The sequence below is a fragment of the Pteropus vampyrus genome, unplaced genomic scaffold, assembly GCF_000151845.1.
Source record: "Pteropus vampyrus isolate Shadow unplaced genomic scaffold, Pvam_2.0 Scaffold82, whole genome shotgun sequence".
Lineage (NCBI taxonomy): Eukaryota > Metazoa > Chordata > Mammalia > Chiroptera > Pteropodidae > Pteropus > Pteropus vampyrus.
Genome location: NW_011888863.1, coordinates 8,417,348 through 8,435,210, shown reverse-complemented (window position 1 = coordinate 8,435,210; position 17,863 = coordinate 8,417,348). Strand labels below are relative to the sequence as shown.

Here is a 17,863-nt window from a genome sequence, read left to right as displayed (position 1 = left end):
GGAAAGAAATCATCAAAATTAGAGCAGAAATAAATGAAATTGAATACAAAAGAACAATAGAAAAAATAAATGCAACAAAGAGCTCATTCTTTGAGAAAGTTAATTAAATTGACAAACTCCTGGCTGAACTTACTAAAGAAAAAAGAGAAAGGACACAAATAAGCAAAATCAGGGATGAAAGAGGAGAAATTATGACAGGCACTGCAGAAATACAAAGGATCATACAAGAATACTGTGACAAAGTATATAACACCAAATTTAATAACTTAGAAGAAATGGACCAGTACTTAAAAACTACACTCTTCCTAGACTGAATCAAGAACTAGAAAATCTAAATAGACCAATCAGCAGTATGGAAATTGAAACATTCATCAAAAACCTACCAAAAAGTAAAAGTCCAGGACCAGATGGCTTCACCAACGAATTCTACCAAACATTCAAAGAAGATTTAATACCTATTCTCCTCAAACTCTTCCAAAAAAATCAAAGAGGAGGCAAAACTTCTCAACTCGTTTTATGAGGCCAATATTACTCTGATCCCAAAACCTGACAAAAACATAAAAAAAGAAAACTACAGATCAATCTCTCTCATGAACACAGATGTAAAAATCCTAAATAAGAAACTAGTGAACTGAATATAGCAACATATTAAAAAGATTATACACCATGATCAAATGGGCTTCATCCCAGAGGCAAAAGGATGGTTCAACATAAGCAAATCAATTAATCTGATACACCACATAAACAAATTAAAAAATAAGAATCATAGGATCGTATCAATAGATGCAGAAAAAGCCTTCAACAAGATACAGCATCCATTTATGATCAAAACACTTAACAAAATCGGTAGAGAAGGCAAGTACTTTAAAACAATAAAGGTCATATATGACAAACCCTCAGTCAACATTATACTGAATGGTGAAAAACTAAAAACCTTCCCTCTAACATCAGGAACAAGGCAAGGCTGTCCACTATCACCACTGTTATTCAATATAACATTGGAGGTCGTAGGGAAGGCAATCAGGTAAGAGAAAGATACAAAAGGCATTTGAATAGGAAACAAAGAAGTCAAACTGTCACTATTTGCAGATAACATGATTCTCTATATAGAAAACCCTAAAGACTCTACAAGAACCCTACTAGAAACAATATGCAAATATAGTAAAGTCTCTGGATACAAAATCAACGTTCAAAAATCCAGAGCATTCCTGTACTCTAATAATGAAGTGTCAGAAAAAGAAGTGGAAAAAATAATTCCTTTTGCAATTGCAACAAAAATAATAAAATACCTAGGAATAAATCTAATGAAACAAGTGAAGGACCTATATAATGAAAACTATAAGACCCTATTAACAGAAATCAAAGAAGATACAAAGAAATGAAAAGACATTCCGTGTTCTTGGATTGGAAGAATCAACATAGTTAAAATGACCACATTGCCTAAAGCATTATACAGATTTAATGTAATCTTCGTCAAAATCTCATTGGCTTTTTATAAACAAATAGAACAAACAATCATCAGATTTGTACGGAAGCACAAAAGATCCTGAATTGCCAAAGCCATCCTGAGAAAAAAAGAACAAGGCTGGAGGCATCACTCTGCCTGATTTCAAATTATACTACAAAACGACAGTAATCAAAACGACATGGTATTGGCAGCAAAACAGACGCATGAACCAGTGGAATAGAATGGAGAGTCCAGAAGTAAACCCATATTTATATGGGCAAATAATTTTCACCAAAAAAATCCAAAAACATTCAGTGGAGAAAGGAAAGCCTCTTCAATAAACGGTGCTGGGAAACTGGAAAGCCACCAGCAAAAGAATGAAACTAGACTGTTGTCTATCACTACACACCGAAATTAACTCAAAATGGATTAAGAACCTGAATATAAGACCTGAAACAATAAAATGCACAGATGAAAACATAGAAACTAAACTCAAGAACCTTGGACTTAAAGAGAATTTTATGAATTTGACCTCAAAAGCTAGGGAAGTAAAAGCTAAAATAAATGAATGGGACTACATCAAACTCAAAAGTTTCTGCTCAGCAAAAGAAATTATCAACAAGGTAAAGAGAGAACCATCCGAATGGGAAAATATATTTACAAGCAACACCTCCAATAAGGGCCTAATATCCAAAATAGACAAAGAAAGACAATTCAACAACAACGACAACAACAAAAAATGATCCACATCAAAAAATGGGCAGAGGAACCTGACAGACACTTCTCCCTATAGGACATACAAATGGCCAACAAATATTTGAAAAGATGCTCAACATTGCTGGCTATTAGGAAAATGCAAATCAAAACCACAAGGAGATACCATCTCACACCTGTTAGAATGACTATAATCAACAGGACAAGTAATAACAAATGTTGGAGGGGATGCAGAGAAAAAGGAACCCTCATCCACTGCTGGTGGGACTGCAAATTGGTACAGCCACTATGGAAAACAGCATGGAGTTTCCTCAAAAAACTAAGAATTGATCTACCATATGACCCAGCAATCCCTCTACTGGGAATTTACCCCAAATACTTGAAAATCCATATCCAAAAAGATATTTGCACACTGATGTTCATAGCAGCATTATTCACGGTGGTCAAGACATGGAAGCAATCAAAGTGTCCTATGATAGATGACTGGATAAAGAAGCTGTGGCAAATATATACAATGGAATATTACTCAGCCATAAGAAGAGATGAAATACTGCCTTTTGCAACAACATGGATGAACAAGATAATCATGCTAAGCAAAATAAGCTGGACAGAAAAAGTTGAAAATCACATGATATCACTTATGTGTGGGATATAAACCTAAAAGCAACAAATGAACAAACAAACAAACAGGGCAAACAAACAGAGACTCATGGGGGTCAAATATATGGTAGCTGAAGAAACTGGACTTTGAGTGATAAATTCACAACAGAATATACAAATGTCGAATGATAATGTACACCTGAAAATTATATAATTGTATTAACCAATGTTACCTCCAATAACCTTAATTTTTTAAAAGTTAAATTTAAAAAGGTAATAAGAAAGAACTCAAACAAACTACCTTTACACCTCAAGGAACTAGAAAAAGAACAAACTGAGCCTACAGTTAGCAGAAGAAATAACAAAGGACAAAGTGGAAATAAATGAAATAGAGACTAAAAAAAAAAATCAATGAAACTAGGAGCTGGTTTTGAAAAGAAAAACCCAGTTTATAAACCATTAGCTAGATTCAACAAGAAAAGGAGAGAACTCAAATTCAGAAATAAGAGATGTTACTACTACTGATAAGACAAAAATATAAAGAATCATAAAAGACGACTATGAACAATTATACGTCAATAAATTGGACAACCTAGAAGAAACCGATAAATTCTTAGAAACATACAAACTACCAAGACTGACTCATGAAGAAATAGAAAATATGAATAGACTGATTATTAGTAAGGCGAGTGAATCAGTAATCAAAAACCTCCTAACACACAAAAGTCTAGGACCAATGGCTTCACTGGTCAATTCTAACATTTAAAGAAAAATAATACCAATCTTTCTCAAACTCTTCCGAAAAAAAATACAAGATAAGGGAACGCTTCCACATTTATTTTATGAGGCCGGTATTACCTTTATGCCAAAAGCAGAAAAGGACACTACAAGAAAAGAAAATTACAGGACAATGCACCTGATGAACACAGATGCAAAAATTCTGAACAGAATATTAGCAAACCAATTCAACAATACATTAAAATGATCATACATGATCAAGTAGGATTTATTTCCAGAGATATAAGGATGGCTCGACATATGCAAATCAATGTGATATACCACATTAACAAGATGAAAGATAAAAACCATAAGGTCATCTCAATAGATTCAGTAAAAGCATTTTGCAAAATTCAACATCCATTCATGATTAAAAACTCACAACAAAAAAGGCATAAAGTGAACAAACCTCAACATAATAAAGACCATATATGACAAACCTATAGCTAACATCATACTCAACAATGGAAATTTGAAAGCTTTTACTGTAAGATCAGGAACAAGAGAAGGATGTCCACGCTCACCACTTTTAATCAATATAATATTGGAAGTCGTAGCTAGAGGAATGAGGCAAAAAAAAAAAAAGAAAGGAAAGAAAGGAAAGAAAGGAAAGAGAGGAAAGAGAGGAGAGAAAGAGAGGAGAGAGAGGAGAGAAAGAGAGGAGAGAGAAGAGAGAAAGAGAGAGAGGGAGGGAGGGAGGGGGGGAGAGAGAGAGAGAGAGCGCGAGCATCCAAAAGAGAAACAAGTAAAATTGTCTTTATTTGCAGATAACATGGTATTATATATAGAATACACTGAAGACTCCAACAACAACAACAAAAAAAAACCTGTTAGGATAAATAAATTCAGTAAAGTTATAGGATATATCATCAATATACAAAAATCAGTTGTGTTTCTCTACTCTAATAATGAACCATCAGAAATAGAAACTAAGAAAACAATCCCATCAAAAATATCTAGGAATAATTTAACCAAGAAGGTAAAGGACCCATATACTGAAAACTATTAAGACATGATGAAAGAAAAGACACAAATTGAAAGATATGCCATGATCATGAACTTGATTAACATTGTTAAAATGTCCATACTACCCAAAGCAATCTATAGATTGAATGCCATCCCCACCAAAGCTCCAATGACATTTTTCACAGAAATAGAACAAAAAATACTAAAATTTGTATGAAACCACAGAAGACCTCATATAGCCAAAGCAATTTTGAGAAAAAAAGAACAAAGCTGGAAGCATCTCACTTCCTAATTTCAAACAATATTACATAGCTTTAATAATCAAAACAGTATGATATTGGCATAAAAACAGACACATAAGCCAATGGAAGAAGATAAAGAGACAGAAATAAGCCACGCATATATGGTCAATTAATTTATGACAAGGGAGCCAAGAATATATACAAAGGGGAAAGGATAGTCTCTTCAATAAAGTGTTGGAAAAACTGAACGGCCACATATGAAAGGATGAAAATAGACACATCTTACACCATACACACAAATTAATTCAAAATGGATTAAAGACTCAAATGTTAAGACCTGAAACCATAAAAATGTTAGAAGATAAGACAGTCTGTGTAGAACACAAGTTCTTGACTCCATCTTAAAGCTAATCTGCCATGTTGGCATCTAGGTGAACCCAGATCTTTGGTCACCTTTCCCTTGGGCAAGCTCTGAAATATGTACACAGAGCTCTGGGATGATTACAGGATTCCCATTAATTGTCTTTCCCAGGCAAGGCACCCTCAATGTTCAACCATAAGAAGGAAATCCTACCATTTGTTACAACATGGATGGACCTAGAGGGTATCATGCTAAGTGAAATAAGTCAGAGAAAGACAAAAACCACGTGATCTCACTTATACATGCAATCTAAAACAAAAACAAAAATATGAACTCATATAGTGAACAGACTAGAAGTTGCCAGAGGGGTGGGGTATAGGTGAAACAGAGGAAGGGGATCAAAATATATAAACTTGCAGTTATAAAATAAGTCCTGAGGACATAATGTACAGCCAGTGAGTATAATTAATACTGTATTATGTATCTGAAAGTTTCTAAGAGAGTAGATCTTAAAATTTCTTATAAGAAAAAATAATTTGTAACTATGTGTGGTGACCTGACTTACTGTGGTGATCATTTTGCAATATATACATATATTGAATCATTAAGTTGTATATCTGAAGCTAATAAACTATTACATGTCAATTAACTCTCAATTAAAAAAATTATTCTTAGTTCTTTCCTATTGCTTCCACAAAAGCAATCTTGGGAACAAAAGAATCTTGGGAACACTCCTACTTCTCCATTCCCTTCTCACTACCTGCATTCCAAGAGAAATTTTTGTTTGGTTTGACTTATTGTTTGCTTGATGCTTCTGTCTTTTCATTAATTCTGCCTCAGTAGGAACTACTGGTTCTGATTTTCTCAAACCAGTGGGCAGGTACAGCCCAAACCCTCTGCCCCTGCCTTTCTTTCTCTCCTATGGTGACTACTGCCTTGGTTTCTATTATAGAAATTAAGATTTAGTCAGGGTTCCACTACACCTTAAGCCCTGTCCAGGTATCACAAATTAAAAGCCCTATGCCTGCTCTAGCCAAAGAACTCCTCATTACACCTGATTCCGTTCATGATCTATCAATGGGCTTATTTTCTTTTGTCTTTAGCCACATTCAAGCTGCCATAGATATAATCAAACAGTTGGTTTTTTAAGTATTCTTACCTATTGTTAATTCCTCTGAGAATGTATCTATATTATTCATATTTGGGAAAATACAAGTTCTTTAAAGGATTAACAGGGCAGCATCTGATAGTACTGACCACATTCCCCTCCTTGAAAATCTTCTTTTTCTTTCTTATGACACCATTCTTCTAGTACTCCTCAAACATCTCTAGTTTATTCTCAGTCAGTTTTTGGTTTCTCTTCTACTACACATCCTCCAACTTTAAATGCTTTGCCTCCTCAGGACTCTTGTCAACTTTTGTTCTTATTCTATACATTTTCTCTTGAGAATCATATAATAAATGTATTCGATTATGACTTACCACTAAATACTAAAAACATCTTCTGAGCTCAAGCACTGTATATATAACTACTACACATGTTCATCTACTTCATAGATTTTTCAGAAGACTTTCAATCGACCTCAACAGAGCAAATGTAATTCATAATCTTAGAAATCTGCTCCCCTCCTGAATCAGAGTAATTCTACGTATTTTTTTTAAATCACAAAATGTATAATGCTTAAACACTATTGTTTCTTTCTCATGTAATCTAAAATGAGTTTTCCTGGTCAGCAGACATTTTTTCCCCACCTAGTGATTTAGAAACTCAGTCCTTCCCATCTTGTAACTCTAAACATCCCTTAGGGCTTCACTGCCACCAGCCATTAAAAGAAGTATAACATGGAAAAGGAATTCTCATTTCTTACAATCCTTGAAAATAATGTACATCACTTCCAATAACATTCCATTACTGAGATCTAGCCTCATGGCCACACTTAAGATGGATAGATCAGAAAATGTGTTCCTTGGCTGAGTAGCCATTTCACAGTGACAGCTCTGTTCTATGAAAGAGGGTACATGAATATTGGTGAAGTTAACCTTTCCTGCAACCTCTTCCTATTTTCAATCTTGGTGTATGGCACCATCCACCAACTACCCATTTACCCAAATGAAAAATCAAGATAGTCTTCGCTTTTTTACTTATCCCTTACCAAATCACCAAGCCTATCGAATTTCGAGTTTCTAAATCACTGTGATAGCTCTTCCCTTATTTCAATCCTTACAGCCACTGCTCACCTTCAAGCCCCCAATATTTGAGTCCTGCCACTTCTCAAATCTCTCCTCATTGTTGCCAGACACAACTTCTTAATACTCCAATTTTATCATACTCCTCTGCTAAAATTTTTTCAATGGCTGTTTGGTGATAGAAAATTAAACTATCATGTGGCATACAAGATCTTTTATGATCTGGCCATTTATATTGTGTAGAATTATCTCTTGTCATCCCCCCACCTTATAATTTGTACTACAGTAGTAGCAATAACAATAACTAAAACAAGTTACTTGCAGTTTCTAAAACTAGCTATACTCTCTCACATCCTAGTTTCTATGTTGCTCCTTCATAAGATGAAGGCAGTTAGTCCTTTTGGTAAGTTTATTCACTTTATTCAGTTTATTCAAAACTTTTCTCCTCAATCATATCTTCCTCCTGACTACACATGAATCTTAGAACTGCCTTTTACTAGGTTCCCACAGCCTTTTTGTACAAACTTCAATGGAAGCAATTTATCTAAGTGCATTAGCTTTTTCCATTGTCTAGCTATTGAATTATAGCTTCTTAAAGATTGGTTCCATGTCCTTTCACTTCTGTACCTTGCAGAGTCTAATGCATAATCTTCATGACAACAAAAACTATGTCACCACTGTATCCCCAGTGTCTAGCATATAGGAGATATTCAATAAATAGCTATTAAATGAGTTCATAATGTATACTCAGTGCATATTTACTGAAGATAAAAAGAGAAAACAATTAGTATAACTGAAAATATAGTCAGATAAGGCAAGAATGTGAACCCTGGCTTGAGTGTGTGACCTTGAGCAAGTTACTTAATCTCCCTGAATTTAAGTTTCTTTTGCTGTGAAGACTTTACAAGATCAGGCTCTTGCACTTTAAAGTACTTAAAGCTCCTAGCACAATGCCCATACTGTTATAATAATCATATTCCCTAATTATCAGCAGAGGTTACAACTTACATAACCAGTATTTATAGATGTTTCAGTATTTCTAAAATCTAAAAAACATTTTCATCTTGGAAGAAATTTTGTAAGATTTATCAAAATAATTTAATGTTTACCTAGATTGGTTTGTCTCAAATAAGGCATGTTACAGTTTCTGAAAGGTATTAATTTTATTTCTAGATTTAAGCTAAAATTTCCCAAGTAAGAAAATGTAAGAAAAGGAGTTAGCCTAAAAAATTTTTTTCAGTAAAAGCTAACCTTAAATCAAAGTAAGTTACAAATATTAAAATATGACCTGATAATACAACTGACTTAATTGTAAAGTTAATGTAAGATGTGCTTTACCTCGCCAAGTCCAAAGTTCCATGATTGCTTAGAATGCAATTCTTCCAAATGGATATTACCCCTAGGGTCATAAATAAGACAGTATTAAAGTTTGCTTTATTCTCTCTGAAAATTATTGTTCTACATTATGGTTTCCAAAGTCGGCTGCAGCTCGGAATTAGAAGAAAAGCTTTTTAAAAAATAAAGATTCGTAAGCTCCATTCTAAGGGGCCTATTATGTGTGAGTCAAACTTGGTATATTTTAAAATCACTCCCTCAACTGATGTGGGTCTGAAGCCATGTTTAGAAAGCATGTTTTAAATTGTTTTTATAAAGTACATTTTAAAATTCAAGGCCTAAAATGATGTTTTCCATTCATAAATTTCTGGATATTTAGAGATTTGGTAGAGAATCTGTTTATTAAGTAAACTGTGAATCTATGTTTTAATTACTATGCCAGTCCCATAAATGGCATCTATGCATTCATTTTATAAAGATACTTTTAGTATTTCTGTAAGTACTTCCAGAAAAAAAAATCTATACTAGTTCATGATTTTCAATTACCAAATTACATTTGAGTAAATCACAATTACTACCTAGAAAGTTAGGAGTATTCCGAAACTACAAGTTCTGTGTAATTAGCTATAACTGCAGTGCCATAAACTATCAATATGCTTCCTTGTACTATTAACGTTTTAATTTTATCACTCTCTTTTTCTGATTCTATCATAACCAAGCAACCATCCCATGGAAAGCTGTCCAAAGTTAGAAAATATGCTTATCATGCCATTAATCATTCCTATACATGTGATCTTTCCATTTCTTACTGTAAATTAATAGATTAATATTCTGGAGGACATATAGTTTCTTGAACACAAAAGTCAGTTTCCTTAAATCTAATTAACACCAAGATTCAGATAAGAAGATTCTTTTGTGCTGGCAAATATGAACAACATACTCCCAAGTAGGGTGATGTAACTAAGATTCTGACAACTGGTTAGGCTTTTTTGAGGCCAGTCTGCCCATCCTCAGACAGCAATATGCCTATCTCGCTTTGCATCAGTTCAACTCTTCAACATGCATTATTCTAGATTCATATTCCCTAGATTCACCTAAAGACTTACGTATGGTTCACTGGATATTTCCGGATTTCTATCTGTGGTGTCTTCTCTTGGTAATCCATTTCAAATTTTCCTTTTAAAAATAAAAGTATGCATTAAAATAAAACTTCAGCATAGACTTTTTTTTTATTTGAAACTTATTAGTATTATCCATGTCAGCACCGAGCTAATCAAGAAGGGAAGGTTCGATGGTGAGACACCCAGTTGGAAGAATGAACAAAAGGCTGACATGAGAATGAAATGGCAGGCACGAACTTTATTGTGGGGAGTGCACTTCTATTGGGGGGCAGTGCGGTATTGTGTGCACTTCTGCTCCCCTTCTGTTTTCCAGGGGACCGCATGGCTCCACACAAAGCAGAGTACAATAGTGGCATTCAGCCACACATGCGTGATACAATAAGCTGAAGTATGTTTACATATTTTAGGCGCAGGTGCCCTACTACACTAACGTACCATTCTAAATCTGGGGTCTTATTTCTAGCTGTGAGCTTGGATTACAGCCAGACCTGGGACCCACAACCTATATGGAGGGAAATCCCTGATCCACAATGTCACATAATAGAATATCATTCTATTTTTAATTTCATATTCCTCTAAATATATACACACACAAATACACACATGTGCATGCGTATGTATTTACTAAACATATATATTTAGTAAAAATAAATGTACTAAAACTGAAAATAAAAAACTCAATATATTATTACATTTTCCATGTACAATACCAACCTTTTTTTTCAGAGCTGGGTGGATAACAATCCTTCTCAAAATATGTACTAAGATTGTTTCTTTCATCATTGCTGTACTCTTTCTGATAGTTCTTGTTTGGTTGGCACTTTTCCGGATAATCTGTATTAAAGTTAAAATTACTAAAGGTCAACTCTGGATCTGTAAAAATACTTCTAATGCATCTACCAGTGGAATGGTTTTTATCAGAGCTAGTGACTGCACAGATATCTCCCATTCTTTCATAACCACACTTGTCAAATGTTTTCTTTATCCTCTGTTGATCCATGCTTAATAAATTGATCAAATTTTCATTAATAAGAGGGTCCATTTTCTCTGGTAGAAGGCTGGAGGTTGGCTGGTTCATATCTTCAAGAAAATTTGAAACTTCTTTTCTATTTTCTCCCCAAATATCTTGTACTGATTGTTTTTCATTAATGGAGTCTGACTGTCTTCTCTCATCTGTGCTTCCAAAATCTTCACCCATAACTACTGCACATCTTCCAGTGAGAAAATTCCTATTTCCTGGACTTTGGGATTAAAAAAAAAACATATTTAGCAAAAAAAGGATAGAGCATTTTCATTTAGAAACTCTTAAATTCTTAGAGAACATATTGAGCAGCTATTAACATTTGCCTAGACTATTTTTTTCAAATTTAAATAAATAATATTACTTCAGGTGGAAATTTGTCTAATGCAGTCCTGTAATACCTTAGTGAGTATAAAAATAATCTACACTTACTTTAGTATCTCAACATAAAAAATTAGTACGTGGTTCAATTTACTGTTATATTCATGACCAAAATACAGTATGTCCTGTGTAATAATGTCTAGCAAATAACCTAGACAACCACTATATGTCACTGATGCTCCATTTAACCAGAGAAGATATTTTTAAAGCTGTACAGAGAAAAATTATCCCCAGTGTGCAAATAGTAAATCAAATAGTTATGAGGACACTATAATAGATATTTCTCAACCTAATAAGGATATAAAAACACCTCTGATGGTCTCAAGGATGATCAATATAGATGCAAATAAATAATAAAACCAAGAAATAAACTGAATTAAATGGTTATACTATTAACTTATATGTTCCCTTCCAATGAAGAAATCATAACTCCAGGTTATGTCCAATTTGTATATAAGAATCAAAGCTATCATAGAAAATAATTAGAAATCAAAATATTCTGGATTTTGTTGCCACTGTCTAGAAATTTGAGATTGGGTTGTTCCAGAGACTGGAAATACCAAAGAAATTTAGAAAAGAAACATAGACTGCTAAAACTCTGATTGATTTCCAATTTTATTTTTTAAGTTACTTATTATTTAATAAACAGGTATACCTGCTGTGTTCTAGGCACTGTGCCACATGTTGGAGAAAGAGAGATAAAATAATTCAGTTTGATATTAAAGAGAGAGATGTTTTTCAGTTCACAGATCATGATCCTACACTGTTTCTCAATATGGGTCTTATTGATGTTTGGGGCAAAATAATGCATAACTATAGTATACAACAGTATTAACCATTACCACCACAGAAGTTTCTCATACTCTAAATAAGAAAATTCATGTAAAAGTGCTTCAAAAGTTAGAAAACATACTACAACTGTAAATCATCATTTTAAAAAGTTATTTTAAGTATTGTGATTCAGGAGAATCATTCATTGAGAGATTTGAGCATAGAGAAATGTACAGTGCAGTTATTTCTCACAAGAAAGTCTAGAAGAAGAAAAAAAACTAGAAAGTGATAAATGCTAGGCTACAGTCAAGTAATACAATAGTAAATAGAAAAAAAAAGGAAATTTGTTTGCTTGGGAAAAATCAGGCAGATAGCATTTGAGTTGGGGACTAAATGATGGGAAGGATTGTTACTTGCAGAGATGACAGAAATTATACTAAAAACTTAAGTCTTATTAAGACAAATCAATCCAACTTCTTTATTTATTCTTTCCTACAGATAATATAAAATTCAACAGATACTTAATATATGCCTACTAAGTGGTAGGAAGGCAATACAGCTTATATTCTAGTTAAGAAAAACAATAAGATAATTAACCATTAATAAGTAACAATGAAGAAAAGAAAGAAGTATACAAATAAGATAATTATAGCATTTTACATGTGCTATAAGATCACGTGATGGAATTTGTGTTGGAGGTCCTGTTCAGATAATTTGGCCAGGAAAGTCTCTAGTAAGAAAGTGATAAATAAACTAAATATACAGAATGGTTAGAAATGTATAGAAAAGAGTAAGTATATTCCAGGGGGATGGAATAATAAGCACAAATGCAAGATTTGCAGCATGTCTGAGAAACAAAAAGAAGAGAAATAAAGCTAGAATAGAAAGAAAACTTATTACCTAAGTCTTAAAAGATAAAAGGGCCTAGATTATGCAGAGATTAATTTTTGAAAAGAACAATAAGAAATATGGAAAGATTCTAACTACAAAAGTAAAACTGACTTGGTTTTTGCCTTGAAAAATATCAATCTGACTGCTGGATAACTATGAACTTCAAGACTTCCACCTGGACAAAATGAAGTAAGAATGACAAGATTTATCCTCCTGTCTGACAAGTTAAAAAACAAAAAATATATATATAAAACGATGGTTTTTAGACATGGGCCATCAGGTAGAACAGGATAACGATCTCTGACAGAGAGAAAACAAATGAGATAAACCTTATGATTGTTCCTACCTTAATGCCTGAAGAGAGTATTCAAGCCACAGAATAGAGACCAGAGCCCATAGACTCCCTTTGTTGAAGAAACAGAGCTGGGGGTTCAGAGAGATAAAGAAGATAGAGTTCACAGGGCAGAGTACCACGAAGGAGAGTGCTTCAAAGAGAGAGAGAGCTCCAGAGATCTAGAGTTTTCAAATCTTTAGGTAAGTAGCGATCAGCACATGCATCTGAGGTAATTACCTAAGGCTGGGAAAAGACCCACCCAAGAAGAGAAGTTGGAACAATTCGAGGAGTGCTCACACAGGGAAGGGAAAATTTTGTGTTCCTACCAGAGTTAAAAACCTTGTAATTCAAAGGACATCAGAGAATACTTAGAAAGGTACTGTCTTAGCCATAGACTGAAGACATATCTGGTCCTGCTTAACGAAAATTAAGGCCAGACTCAATAAGATCATTCTATTTCCAACTAATTGAAGTGTATCCCAGAACAAAGCTTAGGACAAACTTATACAATTACAAAAATTGCCAGAAACCAAAAAGATAAAATTCGCAATGTACAGAATCCAAACAAAATTACCATGAAGTCAAAGAAGCAGAAAGTTACAAACCATGAGGAGAAAAATCAATTATTAGAAATAGACCAAGAAGGAAACAAATGATATAATTTGTAGACCATAACATTTAAAAGAGATAAAACCATATTCTCTATATTCAAGAAGATAGAGGAAAGACTGAATGTATTGAATAGATATATGTAAGACATAAAAAAGTTAAACCCAACTTCTAAAAAGAAAAATACACTGATAGGTTTTATGAGATTAGACAAAAGAAGATAGTGAATAGAGATATAGCAATATAACCTATACAAAATTAAATATGAGAAAAAAAAGATTGAAAATAAACAGAGCATCAGTAAACTGTGACACAACTTCAAGTGGACTAATTTACATGTGATTTGAGTCTCCAAAGGAAAGAGGAATCAGAAAAAATATTTGAAAAATTAAAGGCTGAATATTTTTTCCAATGATAAAAACTTTAAGTCCACATATCCAAGGAGGCTCAACACAGCCCAAACAGAATGAAAATGAACATCCTCATCAAAGGATAGAATCCATGGTAGAACATCGAAGATAGAATGATTTTTTAAAAAGAGAAAAATTTTATATATATATATACATATATTTTTAAGATGACAGGAAACTTCTTATTGGAAACAATGTAAGCAGAAGACATCTTTCAACAATAAAGGCATATAGATATACAAAAGATGAAGGAATAACCATAAGACCCACACTACAAAAAATATTAAAGGAAATCTTTTTAACAGAGGAAAAATGTCACCAGTTGGAAATCCAGATCTACACAAAATAATGAAGATCACCAAACATGAAAATTTTGTGCTTAAATATAAAAAACATGCTTTCTAATTTTTTTAACTCTATATATAGTAAAAAGAATATATTACTGGGACTTCTAGTCAAGATGGTGGAGTAGGTAAACTCTGTGCTCACTTCATATCAAAATTACAACTAAATTATAGAACAACTATCAGTGAGAACCCTCTGAAGACTAGCTGAAGAGAATTCCTATAACTGATCTCATCTGATCTCGGAAGCTAAGAAGGGTCAGGCCTGGTTAGTTCTAGGATGGGGAATTCCTATTACTACAGATATAAAGAAGCCACCTATAACTAGTGGGAGGGGCAAAGATGTGGAATAGGAAGGTCTGACACCCACATGTGGCAATTAAGAATTGAGAGGGATATTTTGGCTGCAGAGGCCGCCCTAAGTGAGGGATCCCAGACCCACACCTGGCTCCCCAGCCCAGGGCTCAGTGCCATAACATTTCACTGTGAAAACCAACAGGGATTGCATCTGCGAAAGACAAACGGCTGCAGAAGACCAAGACACACTGCTCTTAAAGGACAGGCATACAAACTCATTGGCTCTAAGCTCCAGCACAGGGGCAGCAAGTCCAAAAGTTCCAGGGACATATGGGGAGAAACTAAATTGACTAGATTCAGGGCAAGGGCTAGAGTTTGTAAATGCCATTGTTCTTTTGGTGAGCTCTTCATTTGCCCAGCTGCCCAGCGCAGGTCAGAGCCAAATCTGTCCTCTCCATTAAACTGGCTGACACTGTTCATCCTGCCCCACCAACCTACTCTCCAGGCCCAGAACTATTCCAGTGGCTCCTCCACAAAATGGACTGTCTCAGCTTGCAATGCAGACTTTCCCAAAATCTCTCAGAGCTACACAATGCCCCGCCTCCTCCGCCACACAAAAAAGCAGAGGCCAGCCTCAGTATACCCAGTAGCTCTTCCTTAGTGACCCAAGCACAGCATAAATGGCGAAGGGTCTCAACTTGCAATAACTCCAATCAGGTGGCCCCAAGCCTGGCATAAGCAGTGGCCAGTCTTGGACTGGAACACAGTTTCAACAAGGCAGCCACAATCCCAGCATAAGTCACAGATGGTCTCAGCTCATATTGTGGTGCCCATCAAAGGGCCCCAAGACTGGCACTAGTGGTGGCCAGCCTTGGTTTATAGCATAGCCTTTCTCAACTGCCTCCAAGCCCAGCACAAGCAGTAAACAACTACAGAACACTTTGTAGCTCCTATCAGGTAGCCCCAAGTCTGGCACAAGCAGCAACTAACCTTGACCTACACCAGAGCACCTCCCAGGAGGCTCCAGACCCAACACACCTGGAGGTTGGCTTCATACCACATCAGAGCACGACCTAACCAGATCCACAAATGAAAAGGCAGACTCAGCTGGCACCACAGCCCTGATAAAAGTGACTCCCACTCCATAACATAACAGCTAATCTGCTGTAGTCACAGCAAGTCCTCACAGCCAATCAGCTTGAGGGTCAAGCCCACCCACTGACATGCCAATAGCAGGAAAGGCCCATCAACAGGAAGGCACACACAATCCACACTGGGTACACCCCTAGAGCATCATGTTCAATTGACCAAGGATACTATGCCACTGGGCCCACAGGACACTTTCTACATAAGGCCACTCTATCAAGACCGGGAGGTGTAGTAGACCTACATAATACATACAAACACAGGGAGTCAGCCATAATAAGGAGACAAAAAAACATGTCCCAAATGAAAGAACAGGACAAAACTCCACAAAAAGACCTAAACAAAATGAAGACAAGCAATCTACGAGATCGAGTTCAAACGCTGGTTATAAGGATGCTCAATGAACTTAGGGGAAGAGTAGATGAACTCACTGAGAACTTACGCAAAGTGATAAAAATTGTAAAAAAAGAACCAGTCGGAAATGAAGACTACAATAACCAAAATGAAGAATACATTAGATGGAATCAATAGCAGATTAGATGGAGCAGAGGACTAAATGAGTGATTTAGAAGACAAGTAGTGGAAAACACTCAATTGGAACAGCAAAAAGAAAAAAGAATTTTTTAAAAATTAGGATAGTTGAAGGGACCTCTGAGACATCAAGCATAACAGCATTCACATCATAAGGATACTAGAAAAAGAAAAGAGAAAGTGACTAAAAATCTATTTGAAGAAACAGTAACTGAAAACTTCCCTAACATGAAAAAGGAAATAGACAAGTCCAAGAAGGGCAGAGTCTCAAACTAGATGAACCCAAAGAAGTCCAAGACATCATAATTAAAATGTCAAAAGTTACAGATAAAGAGAATCCTAAAAGTAGCAAGAGAAGAACAATTAAGGGAGCTCCAAGCTGATCTTTTTAATAGGCCAGAAGAAAATGGCACAAAATATTCAGAATGATGAAAGGCAAAAATCCACAAACAAGATTACTCTAATCAGCATGGCTTTTAGAATCGAAGGAGAGATAAAGGGTTTGCAGACAAGAAAAAGCTAAAGGAGTTCACTGCCACTAAATCAGTATTATAAATAGAAAAGATGAAAAATATGAGGAAGAAAATACAGGAAAGGAAAAAATATCTCACTGTCATAGGCAAACGCTTGGTAAAAGCAGTAGATAAATCAACTACAAAGCCAGTACAAAGGTTAAAAGACAAAAGTAGGAAGACAAAAACTGCATAATTACAACAATAAATATAGGGATACACACAAACACATATACATACAGAAGAAGGAAAAACTGACGACAAAAACAAATATGGAGAGAATGAGTAAAAATTGTAGTGAATTTAGAATGTGATCGAACTTTAAAACAGACGGCTATAAACACAGTTTGGTATATATGAAGCACATGGAAAACACAAACCAAAAATATATAAGAGATATGCAAGATATAAAGAGAAAGGAATACAATCAGAACACTATAGAAAGTCATCAACATACAAGAGAAGGGATCAAGAGAATAAGAAAGCAACAGAGAACTACAAAAACAATCAGAAGACAATAAAATGCCAATAATTGCATACCTATCAATAATTACTTTAATTATAAATGGACTAAATGCTCCAATCGAAAAATATAGGGTAGCCAAATGGATAAAAAAACAAGACCCATACCTATTCTGCCTACAAGAGACCCACTTCAGATTTAAAGACACACAAGACTGAAAGTAAAGGGATAAAAAGAGATATTTCAAGCAAACAGAATGGGAAAAAGTAAAAAGCTAAAGTAGCAATACTTATATCAGATATAATAGACTTTAAAACAAAAACTGTAAAAAGAGACAAAGAAGGGCATTTCATAATGATAAAAGAATCAATACAAGAAGATATAACTTGTAGATATCTACATA

At 34.7% G+C, this 17,863-nt stretch overlaps 1 protein-coding gene across 1 annotated transcript in view; it reads right to left on the bottom strand.

The window, feature by feature from the left end:
* The window catches only part of CUNH12orf40 (chromosome unknown C12orf40 homolog), a 53,016-nt gene that overhangs the window by 19,089 nt on the left and 16,064 nt on the right, over window positions 1–17,863 (bottom strand). The window contains exons 9-11 of the mRNA XM_011363181.1: window positions 10,465–10,991; window positions 9,736–9,805; window positions 8,633–8,693 (exon numbers count right to left, since the gene is read on the bottom strand). Coding sequence (XP_011361483.1) covers window positions 8,633–8,693; window positions 9,736–9,805; window positions 10,465–10,991 — 658 coding nt within the window. The remainder of the gene's footprint in view (window positions 1–8,632; window positions 8,694–9,735; window positions 9,806–10,464; window positions 10,992–17,863) is intronic.